Below are 25,851 nucleotides of genomic sequence, written 5' to 3'. Positions count from 1 at the left end.
GGTGTCCAAAGTTTTTTTTTCTTAAATCTGATAATACTGAAATGTAAAACAGAGAGCTAAAATAGGAAGGTAGCTATTAACTCACGTTATTCTCTAGCAGCTAAGAGCTACAAACATTGTAAGTCAGAGGTGGGGAACCCTTTTTGGGGTTGGGGGCAACTAACCCACACAAAAAAATAGTTGGGGGCCAGCCGCAAGTGAGAACAAAAAAACAAAACAAAACAAAACAAGGTCAAACAAACCCCTCACTGACTTGGCCCCCCATGTGAGCAGGGGGAAAGGAGAAGGGGGGGAAAACACACACACACACACACACACACACACACACACACACACACACACCCCCGAGCCCAGTATTCTGTCTTCCAACAGTAGTCAATGCCAGGTGCCCCAGAGGGAATGAACAAAATAGTGATCCCTCTTCTGTCTTCACCCATTCCCAGGTTCTGACAAACAGAGCCTATGGACATCATTCCTACCCATCCTGGCTCATAGCTATTGATGCACCTATCCTCCATGAATTTATTTAGTTCTTTCTGGAACCCTATTAAAGTCCTGGTCTTCACAACATCCTCTGGCAAGGAGTTCCACAGATTGACTGTGTTGTGTGAATAAATACTTCCTTTTGTTTGTTTTAAACTCGTTTCCTATGAATTTAATTGGGTGACTCCTAGTTCTTGTATTATGGGAACAAGTAAGTAATTTTTTTCTTATTTACTTTCTCCATGCCAGTCAGGAGTTTATAGATCGCTATCATCCTCCCCCCACCCCCTTGCCCTTGTCTCCTCTTTTCTAAGCTGTAAATGTCCTAGTGTTATTCATCTCCCCTCATATGGCAACCATTCCAAACCCGTATTAATTTTTGCCGCCTTTTTCTGAACCTTTTCCAATGCCAAGATGTCTTTTTTGAGATGAGGCAACCACATCTACACACAGTATTCAGGATGTGGTGTACCATGGATTTATAGAGGCAATAAGATATTCTCCGTCTTATTCTCTATCCTTTTTAAATGACTCCTAACATTGCTTTTTGACTGCTACTGCACATTGAATGGATATTTTCAGAGTACTAGCCACAATGACTCTCAGATCTCTCTCAAGTGGTACTAGCTAATTTAGTCCCCATCATTTTTTTGTATGTATAGTTGGGATGTTTTCCAGTGTACATTACTTTGCATTTATTGACATTAACATTCATTTGGCATTTTGTTGCCGAGTCACCTAGTTTTGTGAGATCATTTTGAAGTTCTTCACAGTTTGCTTTGGACTTAATTATCTTGAACTGTTTTGTATCATCTGCAAATTTTGCCACCTCACTGTTTACCCCTTTTTCCAGATCATTTAGGACTATGTTGAACAGGACTAGTCCCAGAATGGTCCCCTGTGGGACGCTAGTTACCTCTCTCAATTCTAAAATCATTCAAGCTCCACCCCAGAGCTTAGGGGTACCAGGGCTAGTAGATTTTGTGGGCCGCTCAAGACTCTAGGGTCAGGCCAAAAATGAGGGGTTCAATGCACTGAAGGAGGCTGTCAGGAAGTGGGATGGGGTGGGGGGATGTGGGGTCTGGGCAGGGAGGTAGGGTGTAGGTGCAGTCTGGGGGGTCTGGACAGAAGGTAAGATGCAGAATTGGGCTGAAAGTGAGGAAGTAGGGTCTGGAAGGAACATAAAGCACAGGAGTGGACTGAGTGAAAGTGCAGGGTCTGGACAGGAGGGTGATGCAGGAGGGGGGGGTGGAGGTTCAGGGGTCTGGGAAGGGGGTAGGATGAAGAAGCGGACTACGGGTGGAGGGCTACAGTCTGGAAGGGAGGTGCAGGTGCGGACTGAGGGGTGTGGGATCTGGAAAAGGGTACAGGAGCAGAGTGGAGCCCTGGATATGAGGGGGGTTCAGGAGTCAGAGGGGCTAGGGTCTAGATGGGAAGGGGATGGGGACACAGGCTACCTTGATAGAACTCAGAGGAGGAAGTGGGGGGGGGGAGGGGAAGAGACATGGCTCTGCGTGTCTGTGCTGCAGGGCACTGCCCCTGCTGTTCCCATTGGCAGTAATTAACCCAAAGGATCAACAGGGGATGGTGCCTGCATGGAGCACTTCCTTATCACATGTAGAGCCGCTTCCATCCTCTCAGGCATAGTCTGAAGACTGTAGGTTCCCCAACCCTGTTTTAAGCTGTACCTACAAATAAAAAAAAATAATCACACATCTACATTAAAGGAGTGATTTCCAAGAGTACAACAACATACCTTCAGTAATTGTTCCAGCTCCACAGGTTTCGGTTAACCCATAACCCTGGCCCACAGGACAGCAGAAACAAATATTCATGAACCTCTGTGTCTGAGGCGAAAGGGGTGCTCCTCCAGAAAGCATCATACGCACATTTCCTCCTAGCAATGCTTTTACCTTTTTAAACAGCAGTCTGAGGTAAAAATAAAAACGCCATGTATAAATATTACTTGTTCTGCTCCATTGCAGGAAAGACTAGAGACTCTTTACCTATTCAGTTGACATATCTAACAATATTCACAGATTTAAAAGGCCCAAAAGGGACCATCGTCATGATAATTCCTGCATCTAGCCCAATACCTTGTGGTTGAAATAGAGCACTTCCTTTAGAAAGTAATCCAATCTTGTTTTTGTTTTGTTTTTTTAAATCCAGTAATGGAAAATTCATCACATTTCTAGTTAATATTTTTCAGCGATTACTTGCCTTTACTGTTAAGACTTTCATCTCATTTCCAGTCTGAACTTCTCTTCTTTAAGACTTAGTGGCTCTTGTTATGCCTTTGTTAGACTGGAATACTCTAGTATCAGATCACTTACACAAAGAGAAATGCTTATAGACTGTGATTAAGTCACCTCTTAATCTTTTATAAATTATATACAGTGAAAGATATTTGAACTGTTTACTATACTTACATATTACACAGAGGTGCATCATAACCTCTTTTGATCTGTTCTAGTTTATAGTCATAACCGATCTTGAATAGAGTTCTCTGAATATAGTTCATCTCTTGGACTTTACTCATGACGTTCTTGTAAATTCGGTCCATTATTTCCTTCAGAGAAGATTAAAAAGGGAACAAAGAATTACTTATTAAAAACATGCATCAAGCCTACATGCTAAACAAAATAAGAAAAGTAGTTCATTTTGAATGGATGATTTCATTTTAGCTATGCAGTCTCCGCCAAATTGTTGTGTACTACTTAACATTTTCCCTTAATGTGTCATCTATTTAATGAATTTATATTCTATTCCAGCTAGGAGCTATCCAAGGTGGTAGAATGTTTGGAAATGTGTAATGGGGAAGTGAATGACAAGGTCACATTTTTTCCTTTCCTCATTCCTTCCTCCTCATAAATCTGTTTCAAGTTATGAAGCTGATTGACTAGATAGGAAAGAAAAAAAAAAATCTCACATTGCCAAACTAAAAGGATTTGCTATCTAGTTTTATATTGCTATAATCAGTCTATAGTTCAGGTAGCCAAAATTACCTCAGACTATTTAGTTCTCTCTTCCACTATTTAACAGTACCAATGACTCACTTCTACAAGCTTCATCTTAAACCTTGGACTCTTTTTTAAACACTCTTCACTCTTAGCCCAAGTTTGAAGGAGTCTTCTCCATATTAAAGAGAAGCTCGATAATTCTCTATATAAAATATAGCATACTTCATGATTTCTAAAGTTATGATATACATTAAAATAAGACAAAAAGCAATCAACACAAAATTCTAAATTAAACTTTAAGCAAATCCATTTGAATTTGGTTTCAGTTAACATGCTATGCCAGATCAGTCATTTTTGAGACTCGAAGTACTTTGTATGCTACAGTTGGCAAACAACATTAAGAGCAGAACACAGAAGTCTTAAGTCACTTTCTTTTGTAGGAGCAGTTTTTCTCCACAACTTTAATGAGATTGCAAGAATACTCTTGAGCACATAGAATCATAGCATGATGTCATCAAACTACGTAAAACAACAATCTTACATCACCAAAAGTTTTGGTAAGCTTTTCACTTGTTTAAATGGAAACTGAAATGACATTAGGGAATAATTTATTACAAAGGCCCTTAAAAACATTCAGTCTCCACCCTAGATTATTTCAATGGACTCTGCCACAAAAATTGTATTTCTGATGGTACTGGATTCTTTGCAACAAGAAAGGAAAAATTACAGTACATATATGAGTTTCCAATATTTTCCTTTCAAAATACCGAAAGCATGAAGTCAATATTAAAGATTTACTGAAAACTGTCCAGATAAATGATAAATGAACCAGATAGAAAAAGATTAGATTTTACATAAAAACATTAAAAAAATCCAGCTTTTATATCAAGATCCAACTCCTCTTTTATATTAACTGTGATGTGCTAAAATGTCACTGCAATGTTGTTAGATATTTGGGAATGTTGTGAAGTGAATATATGGAAAAATAGTAACATCCCTGATAATCATGTCCTCTGCATTCCCATACTTACAGGCACAGCTGCTATGAGTGTTGGCTTCAGTACAGTACAGTCTCCTTTACTTCCTTTCTTAATTTTACTTGACTGAAATAAAGAAAAATAATGTGAAGATGTCAAGCTAAAACACTGGTGACTGGCTAGGGTAGAATAAAAAAGAAACAAGCGATAACCTAGTGTGCACTTTCTGAAGGACTCCCTTCTCTCCTTTCCTCCCCAGATTATTTTCTCAGTGGGGTGGAGCAGAAAGGTGTGTTGTCAGACTCATCTCATGCCAAATATAGCTACTGAATCAAAGCCTGTTAGAACAAGCCATGTTATATGTATCTTTGCTTTATTTTTTTAATTTTATTTATCCTTCTAGCAGTTTCCTTTGTATGGTGTGGGGATGTAAGTGGTTAACTGGTTATCCAGAAAGCAGTAGGTTTATTGGCTTTCGTACCCAGTAACTGGTTAACCAGCCTGGGTGGAGCATCCCCCTGCCTGCAACTGCGAAGGAGCCAGTTAGAGCAGCTCCGTGGATGAAGCAGGCCCAGACAGGGGATCCTATCTATGGTGAGCTTGGCTGGCTGGAGACCCCACCAGCAGGAAGGGGTTAGCTACTTCAACAAATCTTTACAGGTTAACTATTTTAGTGGGTTTTTACATTCATAACATGGTGTGTCTTCAAGGGGGAAGATTTTTCAATAAGAATTAAGTTATGATGATCTCTATAGATCCATCTGACATGTGATTTGTTCTTTTCTTGGTTCCTCAATGATTTTAAGCTGTGCTTCTTCTGGCTAGTTTGCATAACAAACTTGCATTCATTTTCTCTTCTACTTTCATAATAAAGCTCAAAATTTAGATAAAAATGCATATTATGTGATTGGTCATACAGTTTCACCAGGAGCTTAATTTTGTTTGTTGTTTCATTTTCAGAAGGTACCACTGCTTTGACATCAACTGCATTGTAAATCATATTTTCGCAATAAAAATAAAAAGTACAGCCAAGATTTTTGCTTAACCATTGTGCTGAAAGTTTTTCCTCACCTGGTCCGATAGGGTGAGTGGAGAGGAATATCCAATCCTGCAGCCATACGTAACGCAGGAAATTTCTGCTGTCAATTCTAATACATGAGCTAGAGGCAAGTAGCCAACGTAAGTGTCCCTGGGTCTAAGCAAAGCAAGGATTATATATAATTAACCCCGGAGATCCAAGAATAAGTTGAAAATACTTCATCTGGTCTATAGGGTATTTGTATATTTAGTTACAGAAAAAAGGATTACTAGTTTCCCAAAAGACTACATCATAACAATTCACTATTGGAGTATATTTTCCTTTATGCAACCACACTGAGAAATCTCTAAGCTCAAGATTTGAAACTCTCATTGCAGTTTATATGAGTTTTGTCACTAACTTCAACAAGGTCAGGATTTCACCCACTGATTCTAGCTGGAGTCTTGCAGTTCTTAGTGTTCCAACTGCCTTTTCCTTTCCAAGTGGGAGGTTCCCAATTACCAAGTTAAGGCGGAAGCCAGCTTCTAGCCTGATAACCAAAGCCCATCCACCTTCAAATCTCTTCTCTGCCCTGCCTCCCAAAAATTCATATTAGTACCGCATCTTAAAAGATTTTAGCAGAAGGTAGATCAATCACTAGATTCTGAAGGCCATTCATTTCCAGACCTTGAGTTGAACGCTATCAGAATGGTCCAAAAGAGAATTTTCAGCCTCCCAGCTAGAAACACACAAATATCCCATGATGAAGGGGTTTCTTGTCTGTGGGTTGTTTCAAAGGTGCCAGTGCCCCTTGTGAACGTGCTGAGAAGGGGGTGTAGGCATATCAATTTATCCTTCAACACACTGAAGAACACTCATGAAAGTCTGCCATTACTTTGCTACTGAATAGCCAAATCTTTAATAAAAATCATTTAAAAATGAATGGCCAAATTAGTTGTCAAATGAAAGTGAACTTTCTGACATGAGCAAGGTAATGAAGCAGATTATGCGTAGCACATGGAGAAGGATCTACATGGGTTAGGGATGTCAATGGGTAACCGACTACATGCTTTACAGATAAGCCTGGGTTTATCAGTTAATCCTGTTGATTTCACACATTCCCCCTCTTCCTCCACTATCTCTATGAGAGGCAATGGGGAGGGAGAGCTGGTGCCTGTGAGGAGTGGCTTTTAAACTTGCTCCCCACAAGCACTGGATCCTCCATCTCTCTTACCCCCCCACGTTGCTGCCTCAGAGAGAAGATGAGGGTGACCGGTGGGAGCTGATACATGTGGGAAGCCAGCTTTTAAGTGGCTCTCCATTTGTGCCAGCTCCACGAACCCACCAGCCCCCCCACCTTGCTGCATCCTACAAGGCAGGGGCAGCTCCCAGGAAGCAGCTTCTGTCCATAGCGGGCCTGGGCTCTTCGCTAACAGCCGTGCTGGAGCAACCTGGAACAGCTTCTATCCATGCGGAGCTTGGACCGTCACACGGACGGGGCTGCTGCCGCCTCTGACAGAATGGCAGGGGGCTCTCCAGGAGTGGAGTTGGGAGTTCACTGGCTGCCGGCCCCACTCCCGGGGACTTACAAGACTTTTTGAAACAGCCAAAATGTGATGCAATTATACGACTATTCAATTATACACTAACATCCCTAATATAGGCATGGTCTCCTTAGACCCCTGGAACAGGCAGGCCGTTGCGAATTCCTTGTATTTATCTTATCTGCTTAACGGCTGCTATTTGAAAACCATCAGCCTCTGCATTCCACTCTCTCAGGACTCATGCGGATAGGGTTAACCAATAAATAATCTACAAGCAGATACTATGTGCAAAAATATGGTCACACTCTCCCTACAGTGATAATTTATGATGAATATCTTGAAAGTGCATCTCAGGGTAAGATATAACTAAAGAAGCCAATATTGTCGTCTTCTATATTTTTTAATATCAGTAGTAGAAAAATTGTAACAGAACTAAAGAGCTAGAGAAACACTTGGGCTATATCTACACCGTACCTCTCTTGAGCAAAAGCCTATGCAAATGAAGCACAGATTAGCATACTGTAGCGCTTCAACTGCATAATTAATTAGGGGCGTTTTTGCGCAAGAGGATTTTGTGCAAAAAGGAGCAGTGTAGACTGTTCTTTTGCGCAAAACCCCTCTCTTGAGCAAAAGCCGTTCTTCCTGAAAAAATAAGGAAGAACGGCTCTTGCACAAGAGGGGGTTTTTGTGCAAAAAGAAGCTGTCTACACAGCTCTTTGAGCAAATGCCCCTTGCGCAAAAATGCCCCCTAATTAATTATGCAATTGAAGCACTATAGTATGCTAATCTGTGCTTCATTTGCATAGGCTTTTGCTCAAGAGAGGTGCAGTGTAGACGTAGCCTTACAGTTGTATACAAAAGCACGATAAATTCAAAGTGATTACAGAAATATCAGTTCATGTATAAAGTATGTAAGATTAGTGGATAAAAAACAGGAATTGCTGAAGTTCATACTTTTAAAAGAAATAGTCACCGAAATATCAAAATTATACAAATGATAGGCTTTATTCCAATTTATTCCAATTAAAACAAAATTATATTTTATTGATATATGTGACAACTGAGCACCTCTTACCCTAGTCCAGGTATTCTCTCACACTGGCCTGTCATTCCAGCTATCAAGTTCTTATGCATCATCATCACTCCTTTAGGTCTCCCAGTAGATCCACTAGTATACATTACTAAAGCCAGGTCTGTGGGTACAGGTGTGCTTGGAAAGATATCTACTACAAAAAAGATACAAGAGGGGGAAAAAAAAAATATTTCACCTGAACAGAAATGATTACTTCTAAGGTCAACTAAGAGATTAATTGGAAGTATGATCAAACTAACTTAAATGGTCTTCATAAAAGAATGACAAACATAGTTAGTGATGCTCTATTGACAAGTAGTCCAGGAAAAAAAGAAAAAAAGTGGCAGAACCTGTTTGGGATAACTTCCAGCAGATTCAATCATGGCAATAGGTAGACTGGAGATAGATTTGGCAAGAAGTGTAATGTTATTGCAAAGTTTCACTAGACAAACCTAAAAAATTCCTAAAGTGAAACCCTTTATAATAATGCCTGGGAGAAGAGCTGAAAAGGCTGATACTTTAAAGTGATGAGGAACTAACTCATATCAAGTTTTCTATCAGTAATAGCTCTAAAGCCAGGGTTGCAGAAGTTAAAACACATGGTAGTTTTTGGTTTTTATACTTCCAAATGCAGGATGCCTTGAAAGAAATCTCATACTTGGTAGAAAAGGGAGTTTTATAATCCCAGAAGCCAGTATATATTGATGTAATAAACTTTTAATTAAAATAAACTAAGCTTGTTTTAACTCAGTTTGCTTCTTTTGTCTAGTTATGGTGAAAACCCATAATCATCAGGCTGATGACTTTGCAGCAGCAAGGGAAGCAAAGGTGGGAATGTAGGGACATTTAGGGGAGTTCTCAAAAAAAAAAAACCACACCACACCCACACCACCCCAAAACCTCTCTCTAGTCCTGTGGCACTGGTAAGAAGTTCCAAGAAATCATCAGTTTACGGAGTACGTAGTTCTACTGAGTGTGTGCTATCTTACATAAGCCTCCTGTTCCTGCCAACCAACTCCATTAACCGCTCACATCTTGTAATACAGAGGAGCTGACAGACAAGCAATGCAGACCTTGGTGTCAGGAAGTAAATCCTCATGATTGCTCACTTCCTCCTTAAGGAAGCTTGTTTCTCATGCCAGACATCCAACTGCAGTTCTCAGGGATTAGATGAGGGAGTCCAGTGCTTATTCCCCCAGCCTTAGTAGTTTTTTAGCTACAAAAACTGGCCAGAAAGATTTTTCTAAAACAAATGCTCATCACTGTCATCGGGAAAGAGAAGAAAATAGTGATGGGTATTTTTAAAACACTCTTTTAAAAAAGCACAACAGAAGACCCAACCAAACATGGCCTTCATTTTATGACCTTCCTTTATTTTAAAAAGTGAGCTCAGTCGAACTATGGTATTCACATTCTAAAATTAATGTAATGGAATATCTGAAACATCCACTTGGGACAAGGTAACATTAAGCTAACAGAAGCAAACAAAAAATATTTTATTTCTAGTTTTCCACATATTTAAAATTATTGAGTTGGACAGGAATTTCTTCTACAGTAAATGCTAATTCCTTTTTAGATTAAATGGGCATACTTCTTCTCTCCTACATATCCCTCCAAATCAAGTTTAATCACTTACTGAACAGCTTGAGTAATCCTAATTTGGTTCACTTACAATTTTCTGGTTTGGCTCCTAATTCTTCTACTGTCTGCATACTATGAATCTCTAGTCCTTCAGGGTATTCAGATTTATTGATAGTCTTCTTATCCACATAAATGATATGTTTGAGAAATGGGATTTCTGACAATGTAGTCTGTTGAACAAAGGAAAGTTAGAACTTACCGTACATATATTGTAAGATTACAGTGAAATATAATCAACAAAAAAAAGTTGTTCCCAACTTACCTTAAGTTTACTATCTAGAAGTTCTACACTAGTGATTAGATATGATACTCCAGATTCATTCAGCCCATAGGTTACTGCCTCTTCACCAAGCGTGGCATATAAAGTAACAACTGTTTTAGAAATAAAGATAAGTTTAAGAGCAAAGTAAAACAAAGCAAAAGCTTCTGAACGAATATAATTTAGTCAGCATTTAAAGAAGGAGCACTTTTCATCTGCAATCCTTTCCCACTGTAGAATAAAAGCAGCTTTTAGTTTTTCCAGGATGGAATTTTATGTAAAGAGTTTATGGTTATGATAACAATTGTATGGAAAGAGGAAAAAGTGTAATGTCAGTCAAAACACTGCATGATAAGCAACTGAAAACAAATCTGTGCTCTTTCCAGTTTTACACACAGAGAGAAAATGTTTTAGGAGAGCTGAGTGCTTAGGATCTCTTCTATTTCTCTGCTTCTATAACCCATTCTTGGAGCTTCATACAGGAGAAGAGCTAGTCTGGGTTTCACATTTACTAATTAATTCTCTAAGCCCTGGTCTACAGTAGGGGATAAATTCTAATTAAGATACGCAACTTAAGCTATGCAATTAATGTAGCTGAAGTGGAAGAATCTGAACTTAAATTTTGGCGCCATCCACACTGCAGGAAGTCGAAGGGAGCACACTCTCCCTTTAACTTCCCTTACTTCTCGTAGAAGCAGAACTACTGGCATCGATGGGAGCACCCTCTCAGTTTCAATTAGTGTGTCTTCACTAGACCCACTAATTCAAACCCTGGAAGATCGACTGCAGCTGCTTTGATCTTATCTGTAGCGTAGATATCACCTAAGAGAACAATTTTTTAGTGTAAGGAAACACCTCCAATACAGCATTAAAATGGGGAGTTAATACTAGTCATGTAAAATCCCAGTTAATCCGTTAAGCTGTTAAACGGGATCCTGTACAAGGTGAGGAGGCCAGGCTATGCTTTCCCCGCTTACACAATTGGTGCTGCCACCCTCCCCGCCAAGCATGGGGCTGCCAGCTGTCACTGCTGCCCCTCCCCCTATGGGGCTGGAACAGTCCTTTGCCCAATGTGAGTGGCGGGCTACTTCTGGATACCAATTAACCTGTAGCCAGTAAGCATCACCTATTAAGGATGATGCTTACCGGTTAACCGATTAGCTGTTCACATTTCTAATTAATACTCCCCATCACCATAATCACAAATCTTCCTATTATCTCTGCTATTCTACTCGACAGATCATAAACTGCAATTTTAACTATATTTCCCTGGGGTGACAGCGGTCTATCATCCCCTTTCATAGTCTTTGCCAAATCACCCTTTCCCACAAAACCATTACACCAGCAGTTCTCAAACTGAGTCAGGACCTCCTTTGAACAGGGTATGACGTAGTGGGGTGGGTACCTTGCTGGTTGCTATGCTGGGCAGTGGCTGTGAGTGACCTCCACTAGCTGCAGCATGGCCCAGCAGGGCAGGGGATGAGTCATTATGCAAGGGGGCTTCTGAACCTGTCTGACGAGTTCTTCCCATTGTTCCGCTCCGCGGGGAAGAAGGGGAGTGGAGCCCTGGCGGGGGCGGGGGGGGGCGGGGGGGGGGCAGGGCTGTAAGTGAGTGGGTTAGTTTCTGTCTGGAATCATGGAGGAAGCAGCCTGAGCAAAGGGGGGCTGGGATTTAGGGGCCCAGTCTCCCCCATCTTAAGGGGGGCTGAGGCATCCTAGGCCTGGCCCTGTAACCTGATTACATCTGTGCTGTATCCTGGAGAAGCAATAAACTCCCTCTATTCTACTGGCTGGTGGAGTCTGTTCGTGCCACTACGGGGGTGCAGGAGTTGGGGGACCCTGACACATCATCACACAGGGTTGCCAGGGCTGGCTTAAATTTGCTGGAGACCAGGGCTGTAGCCCCAAACCCCATTGCCTAGCGCTAAAGGCAAAGTCCAAGGGCTGTAAGTGTCAGGACCAACACTGCAGGTCCCTTGAGTTTCAGCTTTGGCTCCTCCACTCCAGGCAGTAAAGTTTGGATGGCCTCAGGCTTCAGTCCCCAGGCCTTGGGTCACAAAGTAATTTTTGTTGTCTGAAGGGGGTTGTAGTGCAGTAAGGTTTGAGAACCCCTATATAACACTGAACAGATTCAAAACTAGTAGTGTTTGGGGGAAAGCAGAGATTCAGTGAATACAGAAAAATGAAAAGGGGGCAGAATTCATATTGTGGGGCATAGTCTGTGTTGGATAGAAGTGATAATGGTAAAATGTGCGTGTGCATGTGTAACAATCCTAACTACTTCACCATGAAGTTTGTGGTGTATTAATATGGTAAGGATTGTGCCATTTTTCTTTCAAAAGTACTGCATGTGTCTTGTACATTGATTAAAGTAACACTTCTCAATTCCACCCAATGTCCAGTCTCTACCCTGGCAAATCAAGTGAAAGAAGCAATCAATAAAATAGCATTTATGTATGTTTCAGTTACAAACAAAATTAGTTAGCCACAAATATTTGATAAACAAGTCAAAGGGTCCAAGTAAGTCACAGTATTTTGTCTTTACACCTGCTGTAGAAATGGTAATTGGTCTTTCTTGACCTCTAAAATGTGAAAGTCAGTTAATTCTAAAAGTACTTCTATAATAGGCTAAAAAAGTTAGTCTGACTAGCTTCTTGTTAATTTTTGGGATCGCTGTTATAACACATAGTTTATATGAAAACTGAACATAAATTAGGACTCTTCACTTTCTTCCAAAATTTTGTTGAACAAATGCTGTCCCAGAAATATGCAGATGGTCATATTAGAGATACCTATCCATAAAGAACGGACCTGACAGTGAGGGAGATTTTTCTAGAAATATAGTCAATGCAAATGCAACTTTAGCACTCACGAGGAAAGTTGTATTTCAAGCAGGTTTGTGCTGCAATCATCCACTCTGCTCGGGTCTCACAGAATATGGCAATGGTACTTTTCGGCTTTAGTCCTTGCGCAGTTAGCCCTCTCCCAAAATTATTCACTCTCTGATTAACTTCTTCATAGTTCAACCATCTATAGTTTCCTAGGATTAACTGGAAAAAAGTAGAAGAACTTTGTGATAATGACATTAAGCTGTTTGTGTACATATTTGCACCTATTATTTGCTAGTATGTTTTCACATACCAGCTTATATACTAGGGACGTAAGCGACTAGTTGACTATCTGACAAGCATATGCATGTTGTATAGTTGAGAAATCACTCGACTAGTTGTCCCCCCCCCACCCCCCGCCCTGCCCTTGCTGCCTCTATCAGAGAAAGGCAGCAGGAGGGACAGGGTGAAAGGGGAACGGGGCAGGCAGAGGCCTAGCCGGGGACTTGGGTGCGAGCTAGGAATCAGCTGCCCCAGCTTTCTCCTGGTCCCCCTTGCTATACTTCTGGTTTTTAAATGTATTAAGAGTCTGGCAGCTCTTAATACATTTAAAAAGTAGAGGTGCAATGTCTGGGACCAGGCACAACTTGGGAATCAGTCAGGAGGTATGTAGATTAGGTTTCTAGACATAGGGAAATGAAGCAGCGATTTAAATAATCGCCGCTTCATTTACATCAAAATGGCTGCCACACTGTGCCGATCAGCTGTTTGGCAGCACAGCGCAGCAGTCTGGATGCTCCGCGGTCAACAAGGGAAGCCCTTGTCAACCACCCTGTTATGCCTTGTGGAATGAGGTTTACCGGGGTGGTTGACAAGGGCTTCCCTTGTCGACCGCGGAGCGTCCAGACTACCGCGCTGTGCTGCCAAACAGCTGATCAGCACAGCACGGCAGCCATTTTGATGTAAATGAAGTGGCGATTATTTAAATCACCGCTTCATTTCCTTTTTTTAGAGTAGACTAATCTACATGGCTCCGTCAATGGAGCCATGTAATCTAGACGTACCTCTGGAGGCTCTTAATACATTTAAAAGGCAGAGCCGCATTAGGGTTAGTTCCCGGGGCTGGATGCTAACCCTGTTGCAGCTCTGCAGTTTCCCCCCTTATCGACTATCGAAATTCCATCAACTACTAGATTAGCTAATTACACACAATTTAACGTCCCTAGCAAATACAATCATTTTAAAGGTCATTCATCTCACTTCTGCTGAGCATGTATTACAGCTGGACTTCTTGAACTACAGTTAAGCATCCAGTTTTACACCATAAAATGTAAATTGTAAATAATATAAAAGGGGCCGGCAATAGGTACTTTATTCTTAAGACACAAAGCTTTTGATATTTCAGAATTCAAGCATTCAAAACTTTAAAGATTACCTTTTTAAATACTTTTCCATTAGGTTGCATTTCATTCTCTTCACTCAGTATTTCTCTGGTCCCAAGGCAGTCCTTCTTCCCAAACTTTGCTACAGCATGGTCAAACAACTTGTCCAAAGTGTCCGCTCCAGGGGTGTCTATGGTTGCTAGTGACTCAAGGTGAGTAACAGCACGGTATGGACTTCCAGGGTTGTCGGAGATGGGTTTTGCTTTTAAGCGTTTTGCCATAGTCTTTTTCTTCTTCACATTAGTAAGAAAATACCATGGAATAAATACAAGGGCACTGTACACAGATATTAAGAAGTACACAGGGAGCAAGAAAATGGCACATACTTCTTGTCTAAGTTTCATAGTGGACAGTTTAAAAAAAAGTTTCTCTATCCTTTGGGTTCAGAGAATCTTGGATCTCTGAAGAAGGCAAGAGCAGAAGCAGCAGTAAGTGGCAGTACATTCAAGGAAACAATAGTAAATGAAGCTTAGATAGCTCAGATTTAGAGTAAAAGCTAAAATATCAGTAACCTTTGGAAGTCAGATTCCTATGGGTGAAGATCGCAGCCAAGCAGAGAGCAGGAAAGAAAAGAAAAAGAACGTTTAGCAAATTAGTGACACCAGGAATCAGTCCATTAGCTTCAAACCTTTATGATTTCAACCCAACATGCAGCAAGACAAAGGAGACTGAAGTATCTGGTTTGAGAGGCAGATGAGCAACTGGTTTTGAGAGGGATCTTTTCCTTATTTATTACCTCCACAAATATTTACTCTTAAGGTCCCTGCTCCACCCCCTTTGTTTAAATGATTCTGGTCTTTTAAAGTGCACTGTGTCCTTTACATATATCAAAATATTGTGTTTCTAAGCTAGTTGAGCAATCCTAAAGTTGCAATCCTGAAGCTGAGTAACTATGGTAAAAGGTCAATAGCTTTTTTTCTTAAATATTTTTGTTAGGGCTAGAAAGATTTGTTAGTGCTTTTTTATAACTTTCACAAATAAAGTTAAGTCAACTTAGTGTTCAGAATACAGCATATTTACTTAGAATCCTCAAAATTATATATAATTTTTTAACACACAAACCATAGATCTAAGTAATATACAAGATTCTTATAGCTCCTCCTCTAACATTACTGTACTTTGGCAACTGCTTTTACTTTAAATCATGCCTGAGAAGCTCTATTTAATGTCAGGTTTCTGTGTCCAATTTATCCAGACTTGATTTATGAGGCAATGACACACATTTACAGACTTCTGGAAAAAAAAAGTCCAACTCATCTTCCATCACAAAACCAGAATAAAATCTTGAGGTATTTGACAGTGATTCCACAGGAATCTCTCCTGAGTAGGGACTGTAAAAATCAGAGCTATGAGAGGACTAGTATATAGATATTAAAAAATAAACTGAACATTCCACTTTGTTTGGGGCAATTCAGTGGCCTAACACCAATATTTTGCTTTGATGTGTGGGAGATATGGATTCAAGTACAGTATTTAACCTTTGCTTCCTTGTCAGATTAAGGTTGCAATTGCTGTGGAGGCAATGCACACAGCCTCAGGGAAGCAAAGAAAAGGGAGCATTTATCAAAAAAAGCTCTTCCAACACACTGGGAGCAGGGCTGACTGATTTAGAGCAAGAATTGTCATCTCCCCATCTGGCTAATGGATGTCTGATTAAGAGACTTGAGGATGAGGGAGTTCTCTCAGGACACATCAAGAATGGAAAATGTATAGACATACCAAGGAATTTATTCTATGTAGTTTATACACTTTTTCACTGCCTCAGGTGAGGGAGGGTGACTAATTTCAATTTTTGTTTAAAAAAAAAATAACCATAAATAACGGCATAAGCACTAGAGACACCCATTAATATGGAAAGTTACATTTTCTTCAGCACACAAAGTAGTATCCATTATGTATAAGCACCATCTGATTGAAATAATGCATGAGATTTGTAGGAAGAGGCCATGATATATGGCAGGAAAGTAGTAGTGCTTTCATTCTACAGAATAATTTAAAAAGTGCATATTTAGCAAATAAATTCAGTTGGTCACAGGTACTATGCTGAATTCTGACAAAAGTACAGAATTCCCCTCTACTCCAAAGTGAATTACATGTTTTCTCACCAAGATTTAAGTACAGTGACATCTGTCTTGCTTAGTCACTGAAATCACTACTTTAGATGCCCATCCCTGAGTTAAAAGATGGGAGGTTAATAATTTTTGGTGGGGGGCCATTAAGAGTTTGGTAAGTGGTCAAGAGCCGAACTCTTCTGTGGAAGTGTGGAGGTCTAGAATGGAGGTTGGGTACAGAAGGGCGCAGGGCACTGTGTGAAGCCTAAGAGGGAGTTTGGATGAAGGAGGGGGTTGTGACCTGGGACAGGGGATTGGGGTGTAGGGTCAGGGATGGGGTATGGGTGCAGGGGACGATTTTGGCCCAGAGCAGGGGGTACAGGGTCTTGGAGGGAGTTGTGAGCTGGGACCGGGGGTGCAGAGGCGTTTGGATTGTGACCTGGGGGAGGAAGTTGGAGTGCAGGGATGGGGCGGGTGCCAGAGGCAGGCTCTGGCTGGGAGGCGCTTACCTAAGCGAATCCCAGACAGCAGACCTGCAGCACCCCCAAGGCAGGCTGGGCTCACTGCCTGCTGCAGCCCCAGTTTGCTTGAAACTGCAGGTGACTCCCAGCTCTGGGAGGGGGAGAGGCTTGTGTTGCCCCCATCTCCCAGGCCAATCTCTCAGCTCCTATTGGCTGGTTGTGTCCAACCAACAGGAACTGAGATTGGCTGAGGTCAGTTCCTAGTGGCCATGTGTTTCTGGCCAATAGGAGCTGAGGACTGGGCTGGAGGCAGGAAGATCATGTGAAGCCTCCCTCAAGAGCAGAAAGGCACAAGGAGCAGCCCAGTGCTTAGATCAGCAGCTGCTGCATGCTTGAGAGTCCTGGCAGGGTGTCCACAGGACTTGGCAGGCCGTATCCGGCCCGCAAGAGGTATCTTGCCCATCCCTGCTTTAACTCATCTCAATGTCAACAATTTGAGTACAGTTCTGCTTCACTTTTATTAGATAGCCATCTTCGTGAAACACTCTGTAGGATAGTCACCGAGGTGTTGCTTAAGATAGGTATCACTATATTGGTACTGTAAGAAGTGCACCACTGTAGCTGCTCAGCAAACACAGCATAACACAATAATTCTTGCTGTATTACCAGCCACTATTTGAATTACATTTCTGTGTATTACATCCAAATTACTGTATATTATGTAGGACCTATTTTAATCTAAGTCTTTTGAAGGAAGCCCTAAATATGTCTTGCACACTAACTTCAGTCACTTTAAATGAAGGGCAGACATGTGTTATATTAGTCGTCTCACAAGGCATGTCGATAATTTCATTCCAGTTACTTTAGTCAGAGTGTTTCCAATTAGCTTAATTTGTATATATAAATTAAAATAAGCTTTAATCCGAGCATTTCTGCATAAGATCCAGTGCACGGTATTTAAACACCACACAATGTAATAAAACCAGCACTGAGAAGGGAATTCTCAGTATTTCCAAAAGACAAATGCATGCAACATAGCATGGTGAGCATATCAGAGAATAGGATTACAGCAGGCCAACACAATTTTTCAAGGCACAATTTAGTTTCCTTACCACTGAAACTAGCATGACTACTTGTAAAGTGTTAATTAGCCTAAGTAAAGGTGACAGAACTGGGACTTGAGAAATCAGAAATCAATAGGAGCAAGGGTCAGTCTAGTCCACTGACAAACATCTGAGATTGAATGGATTGGCATCTAACATATACTCTTTCCCCATTTTCAAATGAAAACACTGCTTTTCAGCAACATCTGTACTTTATATGACAAAAGATCTGGTACAATAAGAGGTTCTAGTTTCTATACTTTGGAGACAGATTAGCAAGTGTAGAAGATAAACATATCTAAGTATTGGCATTGAGAACTACAACTCTGAACTGGAATAGAGATTAGAACAAAGCATATGCTATCATAGTATTAATTTTAACGTAAGTTTTAAAACAGCTTATTCAATATCCTCAATACCATGAAAAGAGTGATTAAGTTATACTATATGGACATTTTCATTGTGTAAATATGCTGAAGTAGTACAAGGGATAGCAATAAGTGCTAAATCTATTAGGCACTTTATTAAGAAGAATCTTTACATTTACTGTAAATCATAATTATCTGATTATGATCCAAAACAAACATGTTAAGATGATTTCTATAACAACTAATTTTAAATGGACACAATAGTCTACCTGCATTAGGGTTTTGTCTGGCACCCACTGCTGTAACATCAAAGTACTATTTACCCTTTTACAGTGGCTTCTGTAGTTTGATTTGTATTATAAAAATACAAGAAAGCCCAGTTATGTACACATTATTATAACATTATTGACATTTGCCTCATTTTCCTTCCAACACATTTTTCCATTGTTATTATACACACTGTTGCATCTCAGTCTTAGATTGTCAGTCCTTTGAGGCAGGGAGGCTGGGTCTAGACTGGCAAGTTTTTCCGCAAAATCATCTGCTTTTGTGGAAAAACTGCTAGCTGACTACACTGGCCGCTTGAATTTCCGCAAGAACACTGACGATCTCATGTAAGATCGTCAGTGTTCTTGCAGAAATACTGTGCTGCTCCCGTTCGGGCAAAAGCCCTCTTGCACAAATCATTTGCGCAAGAGGGCCAGTGTAAACAGCACAGTACTGTTTTCTGTAAAAAAGCCCCGATCACGAAAATGGCGATCGGGGCTTTTTTGCGGAAAAGCACGTCTAGATTGGCCACGGATGCTTTTCTGCAAAAAGTGCTTCTGCGGAAAAGCGTCCTGCCAATCTAGGCGCTCTTTTCCAAAAATGCTTTTAGCAGAAAACTTTTCCGTTGAAAGCATTTCCGGAAAATCATGCCAGTGTAGATGTAGCTGGAGTGTTTTATTGCATCTAACACACAAGCCCTCTTAAAAAATGGAATAAGGGATCTTTTGGAAAAGGCTCTATTTTCCAAAAGATCCCAGTCTAGACTGGCACTTTTTTCCGGCAAAGCTCCGAGCTGGAAAAAAAGCGGCAGCCATGTTTATGCAAATGAAGCGGGGGGGATTTAAATTCCCGCTTCATTTGCGATTGCAATGTGTCTAATTTGCATCCCTTTTACGGAAAAGGGATGCAGTCTAGACACAGCCCTACTGTTTTGGCTAAGACTATCTGAATCTATATGTAGGGGTTAGGTGTAATAACTCTGAATCTGAGCATTGTGTGACAAAAGTTAACTCACACTTAAAAGGAAATCGTGAAGGCTCAGTCGTTTTTTGCCATACATCTTGAATGAAATAAATGATCTTAAATTTCATATGTGTTTCAGTGTTCTCACCTGATCTTGGTATCAACCCTTACAATAGTTACTTGAACTTTTTCATTTAAAATTTTACTGAAATATTTTAGGCACTTAAGTGATGAAAAGATTTCAGAATAATTACCCAAAAGAAGAAAAGCAGAGTTGACAAATCCTCTATCAGAGAAAAGGTATGTATGTCTTAACTCTTTTGCAACAGAGGTCTGCAATTGCTGACCTTGCTTCTGTAACTAGCATTGCAAGGTTCAAGCCACGGACACTGCCATTTACATTCATGTTAAGGCAAAACAGTTAGAAGCTGCATTTTGTGGAAGTTTCCAATCAGATTTAATGGTAAAAAGATGTTTTTAAATAAATGACTTAGCTAATTTGTAAAATAAGTAGTAGTTTGAAAGACACTTCACATTGTATCAAATCAGTTGGAAATCCAAAAAATGATGTAGAACTTGATAAAAAATGAGAAACTTGTAATTTTTTGCCTTTAAAATAAATGTTAAGATACTTACAGGACAGCTGAAAGTAATGACTGGGCTTTCTTCAATAAAGGTTCAATCTACAGTGAAATGGGAGAGAAGATGGGTGTGAGAAGAGTGACTGATAAGGTCATGTATCAACTTCAGTAAAAATATTAAGTGTATAAACAAAAAATTTAACCTGTAATTTATGTACTTTAATGGTGAGGTTGAATTCATGTTCTCCCCTATCCTTTTCAAAGGAAGATACAAGTAATGATTTTATCACATTTAAATGAAACAGAATAAGTTTCCACCCAAGTCACAAAATGCACAAGTTACTCACATTTTAACCTTGTACTTTGAACATGTTCAGTCATGCTTTAGTCAAATACAGGGGTTTAGGGATGATAGTTAATAGCCTGTGGTATGAAAGCAGTCACACTAAGGCTACATCTATACGCAGCACTATTTGGGATACCAGAGGTATCCAGAAATAGCTAATCCACATCTTTTGAGCACACCTGTTATTCAAAGCTGCCGCTCTGAAGTACCCCCTCTTCCCCGCTGCCTCTAATAGAGGCAGCAGGGGGCGGGGGGAGGGGGGAAGGAGCAACTAGTCAACTATTCTGTCAACTATCCAATAAGCATTTGTTTATGGGATAGTTAACTAGTCCTTAACATCCCTAGCAGGGACTCAAGCAGTCCCTGTTCACCTGGGGTTCCCTGCTGTGCCTCTGCCTTTTAAAACACAGTAAGAGCTGCAGGCGGCTCTTACTATATTTAAAAGGCAGAGGCACAGCCAGGATAGCAAGCACCGCACCCCACATTGACTAATCGAATAGTCAATGAAATTCCATCAACTACTTGATCAGCTGATTAATCAAAATTTAACATCCCTAGTGGGGAGCACAGAATACTGGTTGCAGAGGTGGGAGATAATTCTGCAGCTCCCCCTAACCTCCAGGACAGGGACTTGGTGGCAAAGGTGTACCTGAACCTGATATAGCACAAAGGCTGAGCCTGCCCCAGAAACACTCTGAGGCCCTGTCCCTGTGCACCAGGTGTGGGCAGGGAAGCAGGCTCAACTTAGCAGGATCCAAATGTGGTGGGGGTTTGTATGTGGAGGTATCCAGGAGTGGGGTAAGAAGATTCTGTATTGGGTAGTCTGGGTACTGGTGACTCAATGGTGGATTTGAATGACTAGGTCTCAGGTAGTTCCATGTGCAAGAGCAACAGGACTCTGAAAAGGGATCCAGGTGAAGATGGTTGTGAGTCAGAGGGAGATCTGAGAGTGAGGGGATAGGACTCAGTGGGATGGGGACCTTAACACTCTCTAATGCAGTGGTTCTAAAACTTTTTGGCCCATGGCCCACTCCACTCAATGTAGATCTTTCCACAGATCACCAGCCAACCAACCATGACGACACAATAGGTATGGAGGAGATGGGGGTGGGGACTACAGAGTCTAGCCGGGAGATAGGGTGCAGGAGGGAGGCTGCAGAAGTGGGGTGGAGGTCTGAACATGAGGGAGTCCGGGGGACGTTACCTGGTTCTACACCTCCAGCCACTCCCATGCACCCCCCTGCTGCTCTCATTGGCCAAGATTCCGACCAAAGGGAGCAGTGGGGAAAGTCTCCAGGCAAGCCGTTTCCTGTGCTACCATTCCCCCAGTTGGGGGAGGGGAGTGGTAGGGAGCAGCAGCACACAAAGCCACTTCCTGCCCCCATGAGCTGGATCCAGCTTGCAAGGCTCTCTCCTCCACAGTGGGAAGCCGGCACTGGTGCTCCAACCTCAATGGGGTGGGGGGGCTGGAGCACCAGTGCAGCCTCCCTAGTACAGAGCAGGGCAAGCCCTGAGCCCACAGCCCACCTCAAAACAGTTTAACAGGTTAAAATTGGATGGCATATATTGGGTTTGGTTTAATTAAAATAACTCCAATAGTCACCTCCATATCAACAACAGGTGTTAACTAAACAGTCCATCTTTGGCTATTTGACCTGGTAAGTCATAATGGTGACTATTATGATTTCCAGACACACTAAATGAAGCAAGAAATGAACAGTTTTTCCTGTTTTCCTGATGCAGCTACATTTTAGGCAATGTGGAGAAAGAGGAGGGCAGTATTTCACTAGTGTAATTATGTAGAGAATTTGGCCTCAAATTCTGGCAGGAACAAACAGAAGAGTAGCAATTCTTCAATAGCAAGGGGAAAGAAAGACCTGGCAACGTGTTAGAATGGTTTTAAAGTTAAATCTGGTATGAAAGTCTACTGAGGACTGTGGTTTTTTAAAATACAACTTTTTAGATGAGACTATTTGGGGATGATTGCACTTGAATTGCAAACTAGTAACAGGAGCTAAGTATTTTAATAGGTGTTAGTTACGGTGGCCATCCCCCACTTCAACTAACGTTAACCCTCTCACCAAAGACACTAAGGGTAAAAAACCACCTCCTCACCCCCAAATTTATGAGTTATTATTGTGAGACAGAGATCCATGAGTCTACATTTGCATCTAAAAGGAGGACACTATGTGTAACTGGTTTCTCCAAATAAATTAAGGAGAAGAGGTTGCAGAAAGAATCGCCACGAGTCCTTTATGGGAAGTTATTAAGAAGCATTGAACTAGGAGGGAGGGAGAGAACTATCATCACAATTGAAAGGAAATAACATTTTTGGCAGTGAACAAGATGGAATATGATAGACTGGAAAAAAATTCTGTACATACCACCTGGTACAAAATAGGGATGTAAGTGAATAGTCAAGTGGACTACTAACTTGGGAGGGGAGGGAGGCGGTGCTGGGGGGTAGCCAGCTTAAAAGCCAGTTTCCCCCAACATCATCTCCATGATACTGCCTGCCCCATTCCACACTACTGCCTCTAATAGGAGGCAGCAGCACAGGGCAGGGAAGGCTGTCGCAAAGCAGCCTCTGCCCGCAGCAGGCCCAGGCCGGCTCTTACTACATTTAAAATGCAGAGCTACAATGGGAATAGCTCCTGGAACCAGCATGAGCTAGGACAGAGCGCCTTCTCTCATCGATCAATTGTGTAGTCGATACAAATTGTATCGACTACATGATTAGTCAGTTACCTGCCTCTAAACATCCTTTGTACAAATACATCTGAATCAGTCCAAAGAAGTTTAATTTTCATGGAAGCAGCTGTACAATCAATTCCTGTTACATAACTTTCATACAGTGGTTCTCAAACTGGAGTCCATGGATGCCTTGCACGTGGGCAGCGGCTCGAGGTCAGCTCTCCCTCCCCTTCCAGAAGGAAGCCTGTCCTGGAGGGCTTTGATAGTTGGGGGCTTTTGCAGGAGTTTTTTCACTTCTCACTTGCGTGGTCCCTGACTGACTTTTCTGTGGGTCAGAGGCTCCCAACCCAAAAAAGGTTCCATACCTCTGACAAAGACAATGTTGAAACCTTTTGTGTTTTTGACAAATTAATATTTTACTTTATTTAAAATGAAGTTTGGTACACATGAGAAAGTTAAAGCACTTAATCTGCTTAATAAATTTGATTAGTATTCCCTTTCTTACAGGTTAAATTAAACCACTTTCCCTACCTGCAGCACTAACAAAATGACGAGTGTAATTATGTAATTAGCGGTGAGTTCCCATTAGTCACTAGTGGTCCACGGAATGGTTTGCATTGAGCCCAGTCGGCCACATTCCAAAATGTCTGACAACCGCCGCTTTAAAACAATCATTGGATTAAAACTAGCAGATGCTTATTATAAAATGACAGAGATGGGAGTTGCCAAATTCTCCTTCAGTCTTTTACATTGGTTACTTTTATAAACAATTTTTGATTAATCACATTTTAGAGACAATTTTTTTTGAGAAAGTACAATACCCCCATGGTTTGCAGCAGGCCTTTCAAAAGTGACAAAAGAACATTTTAAGAATGATATAGGCCTTTTCTTTTTCCCAGGAAATATCAAGCAGGTGAACATAATTTTAAGATAAGAAAAAATAAATTATTTATTTTTTCTTATGTGTATTAGCAGCATGTCAAAATACCACCCAAAATGAATAACTAAAAGCATGCTCCATGATGCTGCCAACAAAGCAGTAACAACAAAACCACCATTATCACCACTCCACTAGGAAGGCCAGAGCAGCTATAGCGGATCAGGCTCCCACGTACTTGGTTCGGACCCAGTAAATGGTTTCAGCATGCATGGGCTGCTTCAGCTCCCATTTTATGCCCTGGGGGAGGGTGCACTGCTGGAAAGGAGCTGCTGGGTCCCCTCCACTATCTGAGCCCGACCCCCCTCCTGCTGAGACCCCACACCCTCAGTTTGCTCCTGCCTCTTCTCCCTGGCCAGACACCTACCCCCAGCCTGCTTCTGTCCCCTCCCCTTTGGCCAGACACCTTGCCCCCAGCCTGCTCCTGCCCCCTCCCCCATGGCCAGACACCTCTGCACAGAGAGAAAGGGAGGGGTGGCGAGCATAGCAAGCAGGGGGTGCAGCCCCCTAGTAGTTTTAAAGGTTGTTCTCTCACTTCCATGCTAGTTATTTTTAGATTTAAAATGTTCTAAATGCTCTAACAGATTACTACATTAATTTTAAAAAGTCTTTTCCCTCTGCTACTTAGATAGCTGGATTTATAGGACAGGTCTACACAACTGCTTACGTGGATCTATGTTATGTCATTGAGGGGTGTGAAAACTCTCCTCCCAACAGAGCTTCTGCCTCAAACAGAGGTGGAGTAATTATGCTAGTGGGAGAGTATATTCACTAGATGCACTTCTAGTGTAGACTTGCCCATATTAACCAAGATGCCAATTTTTACAGGCTAATGGCAGAAAGTCTCAATATTTAAAATTAAAAAAATTAAAAAAAAAAAAGCACAGAACATTTTCCGAAGAGTTCCTATAATAGCTTTTATTGAAACATGAGGCAAGTACAAAAAATACAATATTGTGATATAGAGATGTTATTGACACTTATGGAATGATATGTATAAGTGAGGCTTTTCTCCTTATCGTGTAATGTGACCATCCCAAAAACTCATGCCATTTACCTCTTTATACCACAGCGCATATTACATATAATATGCATCATAAACAATCATTTCAGACCAGCTGAATGCCTAGACCAGGGGTTGGCAATGTATAGCATGCGGGCCACAAGTGGCACACAATAGGATTTTTAGTGACATGCACAACAAATGAGGTTCCCCGTGCTCCTCCCCCACCCCTGAAACAGGGAACCTGTGCTGGCGGTGGAGGAAAAAGGGGGAGCCCTGAGGCTCCGCACCAGATCTGGCTTGCAGGGAAGTGTGCGCACGCACTGCTCCTCCCCTCCCCACATGAAAAGCCAGAGCAGAGCCCAGGCAGGAGACCAACTGGGGCGCACGGCAGAGAGAGCCCCTCCCCACTCCTGGGAGAGTAGCACGGCCCAAGACAGGAGGGTTAAATCTTGGCATGCCACTTTGGAAAGATTGCCGACTCCTGATCTAGACATTGATTTCATTTGGCTATAAAATGAGCGCACTAGTGTTGAAATCTAAAGTTAGGCCTTCATATCTATTTTTCCATGTGTAATTTTTGGGGTGGGTGGACAACGCAAATGTCTTGTGTCAGTGAAATAATTCAGGACATTTTCAAGGCAAGTCAAGTAGAGATTACTATTAAGTCGGATAAAGTTCACACTAACTCTCCATGTGTAAAAATCCTGGTCTTATGAAAATGAAGCTACTTTGTAAACCTAGAATACTTAGGAAAAAATCAAGTATTATATTACTTCACATCAGTTTATGAAAAAAAAATGTTGAACCAGAATGCCTAATTAAGCGTTATTTTCGAACCCTTTTTGCCTAT

General features: G+C 41.4%; 1 protein-coding gene across 7 annotated transcripts in view; it reads right to left on the bottom strand.

Moving 5' to 3' along the window:
• The window catches only part of ACSL4 (acyl-CoA synthetase long chain family member 4), a 58,162-nt gene that overhangs the window by 7,846 nt on the left and 24,465 nt on the right, over positions 1-25,851 (bottom strand). For 2 of the 7 annotated variants that reach the window (XM_075940931.1, XM_075940932.1), the window contains exons 2-11: positions 20,074-20,120; positions 14,218-14,753; positions 12,827-13,004; positions 9,958-10,067; positions 9,727-9,865; positions 8,058-8,208; positions 5,492-5,615; positions 4,475-4,546; positions 2,913-3,052; positions 2,240-2,412 (exon numbers count right to left, since the gene is read on the bottom strand). In XM_075940931.1, coding sequence (XP_075797046.1) covers positions 2,240-2,412; positions 2,913-3,052; positions 4,475-4,546; positions 5,492-5,615; positions 8,058-8,208; positions 9,727-9,865; positions 9,958-10,067; positions 12,827-13,004; positions 14,218-14,568 — 1,438 coding nt within the window. In that variant the 5' untranslated portion in view covers positions 14,569-14,753; positions 20,074-20,120. The remainder of the gene's footprint in view (positions 1-2,239; positions 2,413-2,912; positions 3,053-4,474; positions 4,547-5,491; positions 5,616-8,057; positions 8,209-9,726; positions 9,866-9,957; positions 10,068-12,826; positions 13,005-14,217; positions 14,754-20,073; positions 20,121-25,851) is intronic. The other 5 variants (XM_075940937.1, XM_075940938.1, XM_075940935.1 and 2 more) reach the window with 3 other exon arrangements.

This window comes from Pelodiscus sinensis, chromosome 13 (genome assembly GCF_049634645.1).
Source record: "Pelodiscus sinensis isolate JC-2024 chromosome 13, ASM4963464v1, whole genome shotgun sequence".
NCBI lineage: Eukaryota > Metazoa > Chordata > Testudines > Trionychidae > Pelodiscus > Pelodiscus sinensis.
This window is presented reverse-complemented; position numbering and strand designations above follow the sequence as displayed.